This window comes from Mixophyes fleayi, chromosome 4 (assembly GCF_038048845.1).
Source record: "Mixophyes fleayi isolate aMixFle1 chromosome 4, aMixFle1.hap1, whole genome shotgun sequence".
Classification (NCBI taxonomy): Eukaryota; Metazoa; Chordata; class Amphibia; order Anura; family Limnodynastidae; genus Mixophyes; species Mixophyes fleayi.
This window is the reverse complement of record NC_134405.1, coordinates 98,869,508-98,887,165: the sequence shown is the minus strand read 5'-3', so window position 1 is coordinate 98,887,165 and position 17,658 is coordinate 98,869,508. Positions and strand designations below refer to the sequence as shown.

Here is a 17,658-nt window from a genome sequence, read left to right as displayed (position 1 = left end):
TATGCTTTCTGTGTTGTATGTCCGTCATTAAAATGCTCTCTGTATTGTATATTGGTCATTAAGATGCTCTCTGTATTGCATAAAGGTCTCTATAATATTATCTTTATTGCATAGCAGACACTAGAATGTTCACTGTATTGTATGGTGGTCACTAGGATGCAATGTATTGTATAGCAGCCACTAGAATGCTTGGTGTGTTGCATGGCAGACACTAGAATGTTTACTGTATTGTATAGCAGTCAATAGAACGTGCTCTGTATTGAATAGCAGCTATTAGAATGCTCTCTGCATTGTATAGAGGTCACTAAGATGCGGTCATTAAGGTGCTCTGTATTACACAGTGGTGACTTATGGCTCTTTGACATAACACATTTTCAGATAATTTATTGCCTATATAAATCTATGCACACATTAGAGAAACAATGTCCATATAGTTTTGTCACGCCTATTTTTTGTTCTAATGCACTGGTAGTAGGGCCTGGGCCACTTGCTTGTGTTTACATTAGGCCAAAAGTTGCCAGTCTTTCTGTGTAGGCACCAGTTACATCAATGAGGCATGAGACACTTTAGGCATTCTTCTAGCTGACATAGGGCCATGAGCTCTGACAGCTGGTGATTTTTTGTATGCAGTGATGCCATAAGCAGTACTACAGTCATATAATGTATATTTTAGAAGCTTTTCCCATGGGCTTGCAGGAGATGAAATGGGCAGGGTTAGAACTGAAACTTTGTAGCCAATCAGAGCATTATAATGTTAAAAGAACACTTCAGCCAAAACAACTTCTGGCTGTTCAAGTTCAGGCCATACGTTCCAACTCACCTGGAATATCAAGGAGACTCTCGAATTTTATGAAAGTTCCCCCAGAATCCCAGGGGAGCAGGCCACCGTCTCGGATCCCATGCATTTCCTTAGTGAAGTGAATGGGGCCTTGATGAGGCAATATGCGTTATCAAGCCATGCCACCCACTGGGCAATGAAGCTAATCGTGGCATTGCAGAGACGGAACCATGATAATGTGAATCACATCATCACGTCCCCTGCCATTGCCCCTTGAACCTCCCCTTAGGTATAAAAAGTAGGTGTACACAAATCTGAAATCGGAGGAGATACAGCAATGTAGACAATTGTCTGAACATTAACAACACACAACGTAGTATGTGAGGTTCATTTCAAGCTGTTGGAGGAAGAGTGTGCTTTAGAACGCACCTCTATATGAAAAAAGTTGAAACATGCTTCTTGTGTGCTCTGAAAATCCATGTGGGATCTAACCATTCTAAATGTTCTCTGCCTGCTCCGCTGCCAAACTAAAGATTTATGAGTTTTTGAAACTCTGATATAATGAGTAACACAATGACTTAATATAACAGAATGACTTGTTTCCACTCAGGCCATTCATGCAGAGCTTTCCAAGCTGGTAAGAAAACAAAAAGGACAGCCTGAAATCACCAAATCCCCTGGGAGACCTAAGCCCAAAGCTCATCTTAAGCTTAGAGATGACTTAAATCCGCTTATTCGTCGCAACACAAAACAGAGGGTAAGTTATGTGTCTCCCCTTTAGAATCCCAGCTAGCATCCGTCTTGATTTTGTCTACCTAGTTTATACATATTTCAATGGAAAAACCACATAACAAAAGGGAAGCATATTACTTAACTGATAATCAAATGATTTGCACATTATTGCTATTAATTTCTGTTGCCTTTCTAACCTGTCTAGTTATGCGTTAGTTTTCAGCTGACGTATCAAATGAGTATTAAAAAAATAATTGCACTCACATTCCCCTCACATCCTATTCATTGCAACAGAGAGAGCAACTGGTAGCATTAAGTGTGCTACCACATGGGCGCTTTTAACACTAGCATTTTTCCTGCCTGAGAAGCAATCATGCCTAATTTTTCTAATGTTTTTATCACGTAGCGTTTTCACAGCTCACAGCTTGTAATGAGTACTTAAAATGCTTTATGTAAAAAGGTCTGCTCAAATATCATTTATTTCAATTAGGCAGTGTTTTTAGTGAGCTAAATGGATATAAAAAGAAAAGAACCATTTACAAACTCAGAATTGTTTTTTTGGACATTATTGACTTAATGAAGTCCATATAAAACCAAAAGGCAAAGGAAGTAGTGAGAATTTAACAGTACTAAGCCATAAAACTATCAATGTAAAAAATAAAAATGATTATTAAGTTCGCAAAGGAGCACAGAAAATATTGATAGATTTCAACACATGTAAAAAGACAAATACTATTCTGTGTAGAACACTGCACTACTAAACAAGGACCATACATAGCTGTAAAGGAAAGATGGCGGTAGTAGAATTTACACTACGAAGATACATCCGATAGTCTCCATGCAGGTGTTGGTTCATTAGAAGACATTAGCTGACAATAGGCAAAGATCTCATAAGCTGGCCCTGATAACTTATATGCAAAATATGAAGTAATTATATTTATTCACAGTTCCAATGGTACAAATTATGCGCAAGCATTTGAAAAGAGATTTAGTATTGTATCATGAGATTACTGAAATTAATTAATGAAGAGAGTATTTCACAGGGGTGGTCCCTGCTTTTAGGGGCACACAGCTAGGGGCGGAACAGTCCATCACGGGGCCCCAAAGCACATGTGCCCACTGCGCATGCTCCAGCTCAGGAGAGGCCTACGCCCTGCTATTTTGAGAGCAGAACATGGACCTCAGGGGGAACATTGGCCTCATAGCAGCTATACCTTCCCTGCACTCCTGCCCTTCCACAATGCCTTTATCGCCAAGCAAAAAAAATGTTTTTTTATATGACCTCTAATGTGGTGGATATCAGGTCTTATCCTGTATTTTAAAGTGACAGTTTGCACCTTTTACATAGTCTTAAAGGAGGAACACTACATTTCTAGATGCACTTTGACAAATACTGGTTGGTATAATTGGTAAAGGACTCTTTTGTCTTACTCTCATGATTAATGGAAGATTTAAATGAGCTAAATTGAGCAGTATTCTAAGGGAAAAATGGAGAAGTTGAAGTTAATAATGATGTGGTCCTAAAGTGTTTGTAGGCAGAACTTTGAAGTGATGTTTACTCCCTTTCTGTGCTTTTTCCTGCAATCCTTCAAACCTAGGTGCAGATTGATTTTCTGTGGCCAATTCCAAGGAGCGGGAAGTGGGCATACTCTAGCTAAACAAATAGGTGCACTTGAACACATAGAGAACCACTGCAGGTCTACTCTTTTTTCTGGTTCATACATAATCTTTAGGAGTTCCGCAAAGGAGAATAAGAAAAGAGAAGACACTAGGGGGTAGAATTACTAAAGAGCGGTTTTGTAAAACCACCTGTTTTAGACAGATTTTTAGGCAGTTTCAAAACCGCCGGATTTGCTAAACGCCAAACCACATTACACAATGCCTTCCCGATTTTTGACATAATAAGAACGCAAACTGTCATATATTTTAAGCTGCGGTTCCACAAGATGCTAGAAGAACAACCAGAAAAAAGAGGTGGTTGTGAGAGGCGAGACTGCTGAAACTAAATGCTGTTTGCGCTATCTTGCCTTTCAGAACACAAGAGGTGGCACCATTGACTTATGAATTATGGAGGTAATCATTATTTATTGATTAAGGGGGCAAAATAAATTTATATAATCAACCTATGGGGCACATTTAATTTTTCATTATATTTAGTGGCAAATTTATAATAATATAATATAATGAAAATTTTAATTGGCTCCCATAAATTAATTATTAATTAATTTTGCCCCCTTAATCAATACATAATAGTTGCCACCATATGGCTACCATCTTAGTTTCTGAGGCACAGTACAAATGAAACTGACAGGGCACCCCACCTTCTCTCGGATCTCCCTCACCCTCCTGTGCCCAGTGGATCAGAGGTGTAGCGTGGAGCCATGACGTCCAGAGAAACAATATGTCCCCCAGACTCCCCCACATGCCAACAGAGCTCCACAGGGCTGCCCTGTGTGGGGCCCAATACACATGTACCTTCTCCCATTACATCCACATTTTTAAATTATCCTCTTTCCAACATTTGTCAACTAACCCCCCCCTTATCTTTCCACACACATCACCACACATGTTCCTGGTTCTCTCAAAGCCCTGCAGTAATTTACTCACCTCTCCTATTCTTCTATCTGGCTTCTTTCAACTCTTCTCCGCTGACAGCATTCTGACATTATTACTTACATGACATCAGCGATGCTGCAGGGAGTATCTCTGCCTTGTCGTAGCTTTCTGTTAGGGAGCCGTGCATCTCTCACTTGGGAAGATGTGCACCTGGGGCTTGGGATTGGAGAAAATAGTGGCAGTCGTGTCATCTCACACATCTTGTGAGTGGAAGCAGACGCGCTGCCTGCAAGGTGGCCAAATCCCTTAATTCAGGGTGGAGGCCTCGCCGCACCCCTCATATCTCAGGAGTAGCTGCTGCCCAGAGATAGAGCCTTCAACATCCCTTAATTCAATGCAGAGGCCCCCCTCACCTAATACTTTTGTTTGGAACCCAGGGCTGGCGGGACTCCATAATGCTGTACTCTCTTAATGATGGCCCTGGTCTCTATAATTCTTCCAATGAAGCTAAAGTAAAGCCTAATCAGCAAAATTATGTAAATTAGCACAGATAAGCAGAGATAACAGGACTGCTTCATAAAGGGAAACAGGTAGCTTAGTGTATATTTTTTGGGGAAAAATACCCTAAGGCAAATGCCTGACTCTGAGTCAAGGATAAAAAATGAGTAGTAATGAGAGCCGTGGATACCCACACACTTCCCGATTGCTTGAATAAAATGCACAATGTGAGCTCTGTGTTCAAAATGTGAGAGTACCTGAGCACTTGTGTACATAAATGTGTCCGTATATGTAAAAATAGGAAAAGGAACGTAGTTCATTGCTTGAAAGTCACTTTGTTGGGTGCTCACAGCATACAGTATGATATATAATACAGAACAAATGGCACTCTCCAATAGAAGATTGAAAAAAATTAGAGATGAGCGCACTCGGATTTCCTGAATCCGAGCCCACCCGAACGTTGCCGATCCGAGTCGGATCCGAGACAGATCCGGGTATTGGCGCCAAATGAAAACTTGAAACCGAGGCTCTGAGTCATAATCCCGCTGTCGGATCTCGCGATACTCGGAACCTATAAATTCCCCGCTAGTCGCCGCCATCTTCACTCGGGCATTGATCAGGGTAGAGGGAGGGTGTGTGTGCTGTGCTCTGTCAATTTTGAGTTCAGTGGTGCTGCTGGGTCCTGTGCTATGTCCTGTTCAGTCCAGTGCTGCTGTGTCCTGTGCTCTGTCCTTCTAAGGGCATAGTTATTTCCCCATTATTCCCCATTTTCAAAAAAATTTAAAAAAAGTTATAAAAAAAAATACAAAAAAAAATTAATTACAACAAAATTTGCAAAACCAATCCTGCAGTATAAGCCCATTGGTACTGCAATATTACCAAGTTCACACATTCAGCAGTATCAGTCCAGTGGTGTTTTGTGCTGTGCTCTGTCAATTTTGAGTTCAGTGGTGCTGCTGGGTCCTGTGCTGTGTCCTGTTCAGTCCAGTGGTGCTGTGTCCTGTGCTCTGTGCTTCTAAGGGCATAGTTATTTCCCCATTATTCCCAAGTGTTTAAACAATTAAAAAAAAGTTATAAAAAAAAAATACAAAAAAATAATTTAAAAAAAAATTAATTACAACAAAATTTGCAAAACCAATGCTGCAGTATAAGCCCATTGGTACTGCAATATTACCAAGTTCACTGATTCAGCAGTATAAGTCCAGTGGTACTGCTATTACAAAGTTCACTGATTCAGCAGTATAAGTCCAGTGGTACTGCTATTACAAAGTTCACTGATTCAGCAGTGTATAAGTCCAGTGGTACTGCTATTACAAAGTTCACTGATTCAGCAGTGTATAAGTTCAGTGGTACTGCTATTACAAAGTTCACTGATTCAGCAGTGTATAAGTCCAGTGGTACTGCTATTACAAAGTTCACTGATTCAGCAATATAAGTCCAGTGGTACTGATATATTACAAAGTTCACTGATTCAGCAGTATAAGTCCAGTGGTACTGATATATTACAAAGTTCACTGATTCAGCAGTGTATAAGTCCAGTGGTACTGCTATTACAAAGTTCACTGATTCAGCAGTATAAGTCCAGTGGTACTGATATATTACAAAGTTCACTGATTCAGCAGTATAAGTCCAGTGGTACTGATATATTACAAAGTTCACTGATTCAGCAGTATAAGTCCAGTGGTACTGATATATTACAAAGTTCACTGATTCAGCAGCGTATAAGTCCAGTGGTACTGCTATTACAAAGTTCACTGATTCAGCAGTATAAGTCCAGTGGTACTGATATATTACAAAGTTCACTGATTCAGCAGTATAAGTCCAGTGGTACTGATATATTACAAAGTTCACTGATTCAGCAGTGTATAAGTCCAGTGGTACTGCTATTACAAAGTTCACTGATTCAGCAGTATAAGTCCAGTGGTACTGATATATTACAAAGTTCACTGATTCAGCAGTATAAGTCCAGTGGTACTGATATATTACAAAGTTCACTGATTCAGCAGTATAAGTCCAGTGGTACTGCTATTACAAAGTTCACTGATTCAGCAGTATAAGTCCAGTGGTACTGCTATTACAAAGTTCACTGATTCAGCAGTGTATAAGTCCAGTGGTACTGCTATTACAAAGTTCACTGATTCAGCAGTGTATAAGTCCAGTGGTACTGCTATTACAAAGTTCACTGATTCAGCAGTATAAGTCCAGTGGTACTGATATATTACAAAGTTCACTGATTCAGCAGTATAAGTCCAGTGATACTCTCCTGTGCCGCATATAATTTTTAAAGGCTTTGCCGAGTGTGTGTGGCTTAGGGGTACGCTCTCTTGTGCTACATATAATGGAAAACCAAAATTTGGAGTATAAAGTAGGGAAAGATCAAGACCCACTTCCTCCTAATGCTGAAGCTGCTGCCACTAGTCATGACATAGACGATGAAATGCCATCAACGTCGTCTGGCAAGCCTGATGCCCAATCTCCTAGTACAGGGCATGTAAAATCCAAAAAGCCCAAGTTCTCAAAAAATAGCAAAAAGAGAAACTTAAAATCATCTGAGGAGAAACGTAAAGTTGGCAATATGCCATTTACGACACGTAGTGGCAAGGAACGGCTTAGGCCCTGGCCCGTGTTCATGACTAGTGGTCCAGCTTCACCCAAGGATCTAAGCCCTCCTCCTCCCCCCCCTACAAAAAATGTAAGAGAGTTATGCTGTCAGCAACAACAACAAAACAGCAAAGAACTCTGCCTTCTAAACAGATGACATCACAAATCCCCAAGGCGACTCCAAGGGTGTTGTTGGTTCCGAACCCTGACCTTCCCATCACTGTACGGAAAGAGGTGACTCCATCCAGCATTTGCAGCACGCCCTCTGCATATGCTGGAAGGATCACCCACAGTCCAGTTACAGATTTGGCTAATGAAGGTGTGAATGTTGTACACCGGGAGGAGGATATTGATGTAGCTGGCGCTGAGGAGGATGTTGATGATTATGATGCAGACAGATACCAAATTGCCTTTCTCAATTTCTATTTATATTCTAGATTATATAACGGCTGAATAGTTTTCTATTTTACTCCTAGTGGAGAGGGGATCTGATGCAGACAGATACCAAACTGCCTTTGTCCATTTCTTTGTATATTTGAATTTCTAGTTCTACAGTCTATGCAGGCTGCATATCCAAGGACAATTCCATCTTGCAACTATTTTTTTGGCATTATGTGACCATTCAACAGTCGTTTGCCATGTTCAAAAAGTAAAAGAAAATGTCAACAAATTCAAAAAATTTAATCAAAAGTTAAATGCCCTGTCATTATTTAAAACAAGAGGGTTTGACGTGCTAGAATTAGTGTAGTGTTAATATGTTGTAAACACTACACTTGGAACTTGGAGGAGGTATTGTGGCCCCGGTATCAAATTTAGTACCGGGGCCACCCCACTACGCAGTCCAGATACTTGTTTGGTGGAATTCTGACCAGTTGAGGGTGTAACTATTTATTATATTGTGGCCCCGGTATCAAATTTAGTACCGGGGCCACCCCACTACACAGTCCAGAATTTGTTTGGGGGAAATTCAGAGCCGTGGAGGGTTTTTTATTAATTATATTGTGGTGACCACTCCTCTACACAGTCCAGGTACATTTTTTGGTGCGATTCATACCAGTTGATGGTTTTCTTATTATATATATTGTGGTGACCACTCCTCTACGCAGTCCAGGTACATTATTCGGTGCGATTCAGACCAATTGATGGTTTTCTTATTATATTGTGGTGACCCACTCCTCTACGCAGTCCAGATACATTTATTGGTGCAAATCATACAAGTTCAGGGTTTTTAAATTATATTGTGGTGACCCACTCCTCTACGCAGTCCAGATACATTTTTTGGTGCGATTAAGACCAGTTGATGGTTTTCTTATTATATTGTGGTGACCCACTCCTCTACGCAGTCCAGATACATTTATTGGTGCGAATCATACAAGTTCAGGGTTTTTAAATTATATTGTGGTGACCCACTCCTCTACGCAGTCCAGGTACATTTTTTGGTGCGATTAAGACCAGTTGATGGTTTTCTTATTATATTGTGGGGACTACTCCACTACGCAGTCCAGAAAGATACCTCGTTGCAACGTTTTGGACTAATAACTATATTGTGAGGTGTTCAGAATACACTGTAAATTAGTGGAAATGCTTTTTATTGAATGTTATTGAGGTTAATAATAGCATAGGAGTGAAAATATGAAAATAAGCCCAAAAACTTGATTTTTGAACTTTTTATGCTTTTTTCAAAAAAAATCCGAATCCAAAACCTTAAATCCGAACCAAAACCTTTCGGCAGGTGTTTTGCGAAACAAATCCGAACCCAAAACATCACGAAAATCCGAATCCAAAACACAAAACACGAGACACCAAAAGTCGCCGGTGCACATCCCTAAAAAAAATGTATTTCAGTCTTCTATGGTCATATGTCAATGAGAAAGGTCGCTTAGAAGACTGAAACATTGGAATAAAAATACTTTTTTGTTTAGTCTTTTATTGTAGTGTGCTATTCATTACATTGTGTGTGTGCATATGTATATCTCCTTAAATGTGACACCCAGGTTGCACACTGTGGAACATATGACTGCCCACCCATAATGAACCATAGGGTCCATATTGTCAGAATCCAATTAACCTACAGCTTACAGCTAGAACAGAGGGGGGGGGGGTGGGCACTAATAAGGTAGGCTCCAACCCATCATTTGTTAGGAGCTGCAGCTGTCCAGGTCAGTAAATGATTTTTCCAGTTTCCATTGTTTATCGAATGCAACAAGTAGTGACTAAATTCCATATGTAAGAGTAAGGCTGCAGTAACAACTGTGATAGCAACAGCTCCAGTTATGAATCACTTTGTATATGCACCAAAAATATTATTCTTTCTTCAAGAGTTATTACAGTGTGTCTGACCTCTGATTCTCCTGTGTTTTCAGGTAACCTACAGGGTCCTAATGATTGGAGCGGTGGCTGCAGCATTACTAAGTCTACTGGCAGCATTAATCATTATGCAGGACAGCTGAATATTAATGTTCATAAGACAATATTCAATCCTATTTACTCTTCGCGCCTTCAGATAACACATTATGTCACAAGGGCATACCTGGTGTAGAATGGTCAAGCTTTGTCATGTACAAATTCCTGGTGATCACCTGACATCTCAGCTGATCTGCAGATCCGGAATAGTGTTTATGCACTCATCTGCAGAATATAATTGATATTTATTCATTATATGGTGTGAAACACATAAACACGGTGTAATCAAACCAGGTTAGATGACAACTTTATTTTTGTATTTAATGAAAATGCTTTGTTTTTACAAGGAATCTGAAGATCGTTATATTATCACGCTTTCAGCATTTATTTCACTTTGGCCATTCAATTCCTAAGGCTAAAGAACAAGATGAAGGGTAGAAACGGCATTCTGAACTCATTTGTTAACCAGGTAACTGGAAGACTGTCTCAACTTCCCATGGACTTTACACTAAACTGATAGAAAAATCTTGGCAGAAGAAGAAAATGTCTTTCACAGAACTACTTTTATGCGTCTCAACTTGTTTGCATGACATTGGACTGAGTTGAAAAGTAAAACTGGAAATCCAGATAATTTCATTATAATTAATATCTTAAAATCAGAGTTTTGGAAATGTATTCTTGTAGAAGGAGGACTGTTTTCCTGTTAATTTCCTCTGGAGATCTTCAAATATAGTTTTGTACAGGCAGGAAAGTATTAGAGAGCAAGCATTAGTGACTTAAATACAGTACACGGCATTACTGTTATACATTCTACTGTATTACAATTCTGTAGTGATTTATTAGATTCAAATTCAGATTTCAAAGCACCACCATTGGCTCTGTGCCAATGTACAAAGTGATAAAACAGAAATTCTGTGTCAAATCTGTTTAAGCTTCAGTGATACTGTGTTTCAAATCATTCCACACTCCTGGAGGATGTCTGGAAACATACCATAAGTACCATCAGTTGTATGGTTTCACCTTCAATATACTATGCAGTTTCTGTATCATCAATAATAACAGCAAATATTAGATGTACAATTTGTATATGTTTTGAGATTTACCATCTTCGTGGATTGTATTTATTTGCAGCAATGTAATTGCAGTTGACATCATTTAATATAAAGCATTATATGTGAACCCAGAGAACCACTGTATGTATTTTATATAAGGACATAAGGTTAACTTATAGTGTTTTCCAGTACCCTTTGGGGATGATCACATGTGCATTAACATACTCTATCAGATTTTTTGTTCTCCAAAAAGAACACTACAAAGCATAAGGATCATTTGTCCCAGGTCCAACAACTCCATTTCAGGAGATAATGATCACGGTAGGTTTCTGTAGCTGCACCTTTTCTCGCTTGCCATTAACTGCATTGACAGAGCAGCATTTGCAAACATCTCCAGGATATTATGCAGTTATAGGAGATGAGTGTACAGATCTTGTAGGAAGCACGGACCTGACCACTTGTGTGATTATGTTAATTATACCAGGGCTGCATGTGATAGGGGCAGTGTTATGATAGGAGTGGGGGAATAGAGGCAAGCAGGATGTCACAGATTGAGTTAGTGAAAGGAGCAGCAAGAATCATCATTTAATCTGATTCACCACTATATAAGACAAAGGTCATGCATCCAACTTGTTAGAACAACATTAAATACCCACAAATGAATCTTTAAAGTGCAGGACCACTTGCGAATGCCATTTGCTAGTAAAACAGATGTTTTAGAGCATGATAGGTGACACTTGCGGAATTTGTACAGCAAATTACTTTAAAGAATTTTATAAAATATATAGACACTATCCATACAATATCTGCATCTTGTTCAAATAGTTTCAAAAAGGAGAAGGAGAGGAAAAGTGTATAAAGGGCACTCTTTTCTATATGTCAATAAAATGCTGTTAAAAGAAATATCTTTATTAAAGTGGAAGGATAATCTTTAGCAAAATAATTTAAAAACTTGAGTGAATGATTAAATGAACCAAGTAGACTCGGTGAAGAAAACTGTTAATAAGTAGTAAAAAAAACTACTGTACACTTTTCCTCTCCTTTTTGAAACTAGTATGCAAATAGAGTGTAGGAGCACCTCCCCATATAAGAGGATGATATGATATCCCTAATATAATAAGGGGTTCAGCTTGGTGCGGTGAAATCTGTCCTATCTTGTTCAAATAGACAAGGTGATAAGAACAGCAATTCTATATGATAAAATGGAGGTAGCACAATTATACACTGATTACTCATAAGAGATAGTGTGCTTCACACCCATTTTACACCAGCTGATGAGAGGAGTTATTTAGGGTGAGGGCGTCCCTTATAAAGTTTACAGTAGAGACACCTAATTTTGCGGAACAGTTCAAAAACAAGGTTTCATTTTGCGGAGTGAGATTATTGTAATGAGATAAAACTGACATATTTTTAGGGACAGTCCTTGCTGGCCTGAGGGAAACATTTCCTCTAGGCAAAATAACTTGATTTTTACACCAACTCTAAGTGGAGATCTCATCCTATACTTTTAATGGAACACATTTTGCAGCTTCCAGTTGCACTTCAGCAGAGAAACGCGTTTCTATGTGCAACATGTGAAACAAACCTTTCCACATGCAAAAGTGTCATATGTACTGTTTTGTGTAGTAACTGTGATCAGTTTCGGAGTATTCAATTCTGTTGCTATTTGCAGATTTCTGTAATGTTGAGGGTCTATATATGCTTTATGCATCAAACACAATACTGCCATCCAAGCAGTTACATTACTTTTGAACAAAGATGACAAATGGAATAATGGAATAATAATAAGAAATATTTGTGACCTGCTTAGTTTTGTTCTTACCAAAAATTATTTTGTTTTTGACAATTGTCACAAACTCAAGATGAGAGCTGTGGCCATGGAACTGGTCAGTGCACGACTTATGCCAACCTTTACCTGGAGTGGTGGTAGGATCAATAAGTACATTATAGATTACATTTTATTCTTTTGGCAGGAATCCCCATAACTATTATCAGAACACTCCCCTGTAGCTAAGATAGATCAATATCATAACGCACTCATTCTATACTGTTGGTGTCACTGGACGACATGAACATGTGATCATGCAATGTCATTTACAGACTGGACTGTAATAATCCTTGTGGACAGAAAAATCTCCATTTTCAGTGCACTGGTACACCTGATGTAGTTGACATATGTATAAGCTGGAGAAACGCACATTAGCCAATTATTCAACCATCATTCTGGCTTTTGCATATTGTTTTACTGAATGTACCAACATTTTGGAGCAGGGGGCTCTTGCTTAACAAGTCTTTTTTTCAGGACAGTATTGGAATAATAGTGTTAACCTCCAAATTAGTGGCATGAAACTCAAACAATTGTTATAAATTTTATTCTAGGGCATTGCTGTTATACATGGATGGACGGGAAGAAAGATAAAGGGCTAAATTTATTAAAGGGCAGTTTGTTAAAACCTCCTGTTTTCCAGCAGTTTTAAAACTTAATGACAACCAACCCCAGGCTGTTCAGCGCTGGCTGGATTCCCTAGGGAGTGAGGTCAGCCGATAAAAACAAGTGGGCCTCCCCTCTACGAATAACCAGCCCAGTGATGAAAGCACTAGGGTTCTTCCTAAACCCCTGGGTGGTGGTGTAGGGTAATAGCAGCGAAAATTACGTTAAAAAAAACAAACGGGCACATTTTGTTTTGTGGAACTACAAGTCCCAGCCAGCCCGGGCTGCCATAAACAGTGTGGGCATGCTGATGATTGTATAACTACAAGCACCAGCATACCCATGGCAGCCAGGGCATGCTGGCACTTAGAGAACCACAAGTGCCAACATGCCCTGACACCCATGGCTGGCTGCAACCTATAGTACCACAAAACAAAATGTTTACAAAACCACTACATCCTCATTAAAACCACATACTTTTATTAAAAATAAGAAAACCCCAATATACTTGCTAATCAAATTTCTTCTTCTTTCGTCAGCAGTTTTTAATCCAAAAATGCTTGTAAACCATGTCCCAATTTGTAATTTCAAATGTCCATGCTTGTAAATATCTTCCGTTCTTCTTGGCCAGAAGGGCCCCCTTGTTGCTTGCAGTCTTCTTATCTTCAGCTCAGGAGGGGCACCATATTTGTAATCCAATCCGCAACATGCTTGGTTACAAATATAAAAAAGAGGACACACAACACTGTACAAGCTCCGAGTGTACGCAATGAGCTTAGACAGCCGCAAGGTCTATTTATAGTATAAGGGTTGATGACAGCGTGGGAAAATTTGGCGATTTTACTTTAATACTAAGAGATGAAAAACCTCGCTGGGTTTTCAAAATCGGAGCTTGATACATTTACCCCTAGCTGTTTTGTAGAATGTACTAAATAAATAACTAAAATCTGATTGCTTGCTATAGGCAACATCTCCACTTTTTCAAACCCATAGCTTGATAAATCTACCCCCAGGAGTTCTTTAACCCTCATTTATCCAGACAAAATAAAAACTGCAAGACACACCCCCATCTTGTGTGAACCACACCCTAGCCCCCATAGTCATGCCCGCTTTTAGATGACATTAATCTGGGTCTGCAAATTGAGACTGACTCGCCACTTGGGAGGCATGGCTATGTACAATACTGATATAACCCATTACTCTGTTCACACAAACATTGCTCTGACATACTTAAATGAATGTAAATCAAGAATCACATGACAGACTTGTATTTGTTTTCTATTTTAATTAGGTCTTTGGTGAACTCAAAATTAGTATTTAAATTTTTTTTTTTTTTTTAAAAAAAGTTTTATTTTCTTACAGCATTTTTCCAGCTTAAAGATAAACTCGTAGAAAACAATCAACAGTCAGGAGAAATGGGAGAAAAAGGAAAAGAAGGAAAGGAACAGGGATGGAGGGAAGGAGAGAGGTCTAAGAGAAGACCTTAAGAGGGTAAGGGAAGAAGGGACATGTTAGCAGGGAAGGAAGGGGAGGGTGAAAGCCCAACCTGGCACCATGGAGGGTGCCATATATTAAGCCCGCAGGCTATCAAAGGGGCCAGCTTCACCAATCAGTGCGTCAAGAGAGTCGCCCGACATCTCATCCGTGATGAGAAAGCCATGGGTTCCAAATGGCACGGAATTTGGTCGGTCATCAATGATACTTCTGATGTACTCACAACGGTATGTCTGCCAGACTCTATTGATCACTTCTGGGAGGGCAGCGGCCTCAGGTTGCTTCCACGCAGCTGCTATGGCACGCTTGGCGGCACTGAATATGTGGCCCGTAAGTGCCACCGTGTCCTTATCAACATCAGTCACTGGTCTATGTAAGAGAGAGTAAGAAGGACAATGAGGTAAAATCAAAGAGGCAATATCATGAATCAGTTTGTGAACCCTTTGCCAGAACCTCGTGATCTTGGGGCAAGACCACCAAATGTGAAGGAATGAGCCATCCTGGCCGCAGAGCCTCCAGCAAAGCTTAGAGTAAGCAGGGCATGTAGCTTGTAGGCGGGTGGGGATCAGGTACCACCTGTAGAGCAGGTTATATGAATTCTCTTTAGCACGCACACAGATGGAGCTCTTAGCCACTCGTGTCCTGATCTTAAACCATTTGTTAACGTCTAATTCCTCTCCCAGGTCTTCTTACCATTTCAAATCGTAACAATCTTTGGCTGGTTGACAAAATGCCACCATTAAACGGTAGAAAGTAGAGATTAGTCCAGACTTGCTCATACAGAAGGATTCTATGGGTGAAAGTTGATAGAGCATCTTAAAAGCAGGGATAGAGCTGTAGAAATGGCGTGTTGAAGATACTGGTAGAAACGGTTATGGGGAATGCTAAAGCGCCGCTGGAGGTCTGTAAATTCGGAAAAAATTTGCATGGTCATTATATCTGGGAGAAACTGAAGACCTTGTTGGAACCATTGTTTAGAGGTGGAATGCTGTAGCCCTGGAGGAAAAGCGTGGTTATCCCAGAGGGGAAACATAACATAAGGATTCTTTATGAAATGAAATGTACGGATGCTATAGTCTCAAATCTGAAGGGAGAAACGAGTAGTGAAGGGGAGTAGAGAGGGGGGTGATGTTTGCTAGATATCCACAAAAGAGTGTAAGGGGAAAGCAGCTGTAGAAGGTTTGCCTCAATATCGAACCAGAGTCTTGTTGCAGGTGGTGAGTGAAAAAGGACTAGCTGAGTAAGGTGAGTGGCCACATAGTATTTAGAGATGTTCGGGAGTCCCAGACCCCCTGCTGAGACCTGGCGATATAGTGTACAGGCTCGCACTCTAGGGTGTCTGCCGACCCAAATAAAATGGGCGATTTGTTTCTGCAGGGTCTGAAGCACAGAGGAAGTATTTTTAATTTTCTAATAATTCTATTGGCATCATTTTTCTTAGTTTATCTTGAAGTTGAAGCGGTTCCCATAAATCTTAAATTCAGCCACTAAGGCTGGAAGAGAATCTGCAGAATGTCGAGAACAGCTCATCTGCGTAGGCTGCTGTTGTATACTGTACATTGGCAATTACTACCACTTTTATATCTGGGTTAGCACAGCTGAAGGATAAGGATAACACTGATGGTGAGTAGGGACAATCCCCTTTTTGCATACAATTACTTGCATTGCATAGTATCCAAGTCAGACCTTTGAGGATGGAGTCAAATTAAGCAAGGTCGCATTCACTCTCCGGCTGCCATGGTGGAGTATGCCCTTCAGTAAGGCCCATCAAACCAATCAATTGCCTTTTAAAGATCCACGGAGAGCAGCATTAAAGGAGGGCTTTCCAACTGGCCTCAGTCTATAAGGTTTCTATTAATTATAAGGAGAATAAATGCCATCTGGTGAAGATGAGTAAGGTCGGATAAATAAAAATGTAGTGTATCTGCTAATATTTTTTACATATAAATGTAGATCCACATGTAACAATATAATGAATTGATAAGTGTAATGTCACAAAATGTCAGCATAGTGTAGCTAAAAAATTAAATAAATTCCCTACAATATGATCTATGTAGAGTCTACATTCTGGTACCATAAGCAATTTTCCAGCTCTACATACACAATAATAGAGCGGTAAATGCAGATACTAAAAGTACTTGACAAATACAAGCATTTTGTAGCCCTGAGCATCATGCTGGTATTAATTTTACTTTATTGCAATTAGGAATTAATTCATGTTTTCTTCTAAACCTAGCCCGGATAGGGTAGAATTGTCTATATATGTACAAATGTGTGCAAAAGTACAGCCTGGAAAAATGTGTCAAAGCCTTGCAATTACAAGTGTGACCACAAGATGCCCTCCCACCAGGAATGGAGGAATTTCGGTACAGATATAAATAGAATGTATAGAACAAAATTAGAGTAGACGCAAAAGTAAAATTCTGGAATGGATATTTAATCATTATTGTTATATTTTATTTATAAGGCGCCACAAAATGTATGCAGTGCCGAACATGAAATTTACAGTAGTATAAATACACAGACAGCAACGATCCATAATACTTTACAAAACATATTATTAAACTAAACATAACTATGCAAATATCAGACATCTACTAGTTAACAGATTATACATGAATAGCTTGGTAATTTAAGTTATTTATAGGGCAGTGAGTAAGAGTGATGGTAATGTCAAAAGTGAAGTAGGCCTGGGCTCAAGAAAACAGGGCTAGGGCAGTAGGCCTAATGGGTAATGCAATAGTACGAGAACATAAGGAAAGAAAATGTAATATAGGGAAGCACCTGCGCATAAAACCACAAGCCGCCTCTTATTCCTTAAACACAAAATCCCCTTTTTCTGTGTGACATAAGATACCACCATACAATACAAAAGGAATCAGATGGCGCTATTGGTGTATAGAACAAACATACAAAAAAATATTTTAAATGGTAAACAACGATAAAAATCACAGTCCCATAAAATGTTAACTTCAAACAATTACATTTTCATGCTTGGATGATCCATCCTGATATTCTCCCAAATCCATTAGTGTAGGTTCCATGTAAAAAAAAAAAAAAAAAAAAACATCCAGAGAGATATCTTAGTGTCACTTATATCTGGCAACTAACGG

General features: G+C 39.5%; 1 protein-coding gene and 1 long non-coding RNA gene across 3 annotated transcripts in view; one reads left to right on the top strand and one right to left on the bottom strand.

The window, feature by feature from the left end:
- LOC142151822 (peptidyl-prolyl cis-trans isomerase FKBP8-like) overlaps nucleotides 1-10,746 on the top strand; it is a 60,945-nt gene extending 50,199 nt beyond the window's left edge. For both annotated transcript variants that reach the window (XM_075207845.1, XM_075207846.1), the window contains 2 exons: nucleotides 1,389-1,535; nucleotides 9,529-10,746. In XM_075207845.1, coding sequence (XP_075063946.1) covers nucleotides 1,389-1,535; nucleotides 9,529-9,615 — 234 coding nt within the window. In that variant the 3' untranslated portion in view covers nucleotides 9,616-10,746. The remainder of the gene's footprint in view (nucleotides 1-1,388; nucleotides 1,536-9,528) is intronic.
- LOC142151825 (uncharacterized) overlaps nucleotides 1-17,658 on the bottom strand; it is a 62,316-nt gene that overhangs the window by 34,187 nt on the left and 10,471 nt on the right. Inside the window, exon 3 of the long non-coding RNA XR_012691252.1 lies at nucleotides 9,696-9,793. This is a non-coding gene — a long non-coding RNA (uncharacterized LOC142151825). The remainder of the gene's footprint in view (nucleotides 1-9,695; nucleotides 9,794-17,658) is intronic.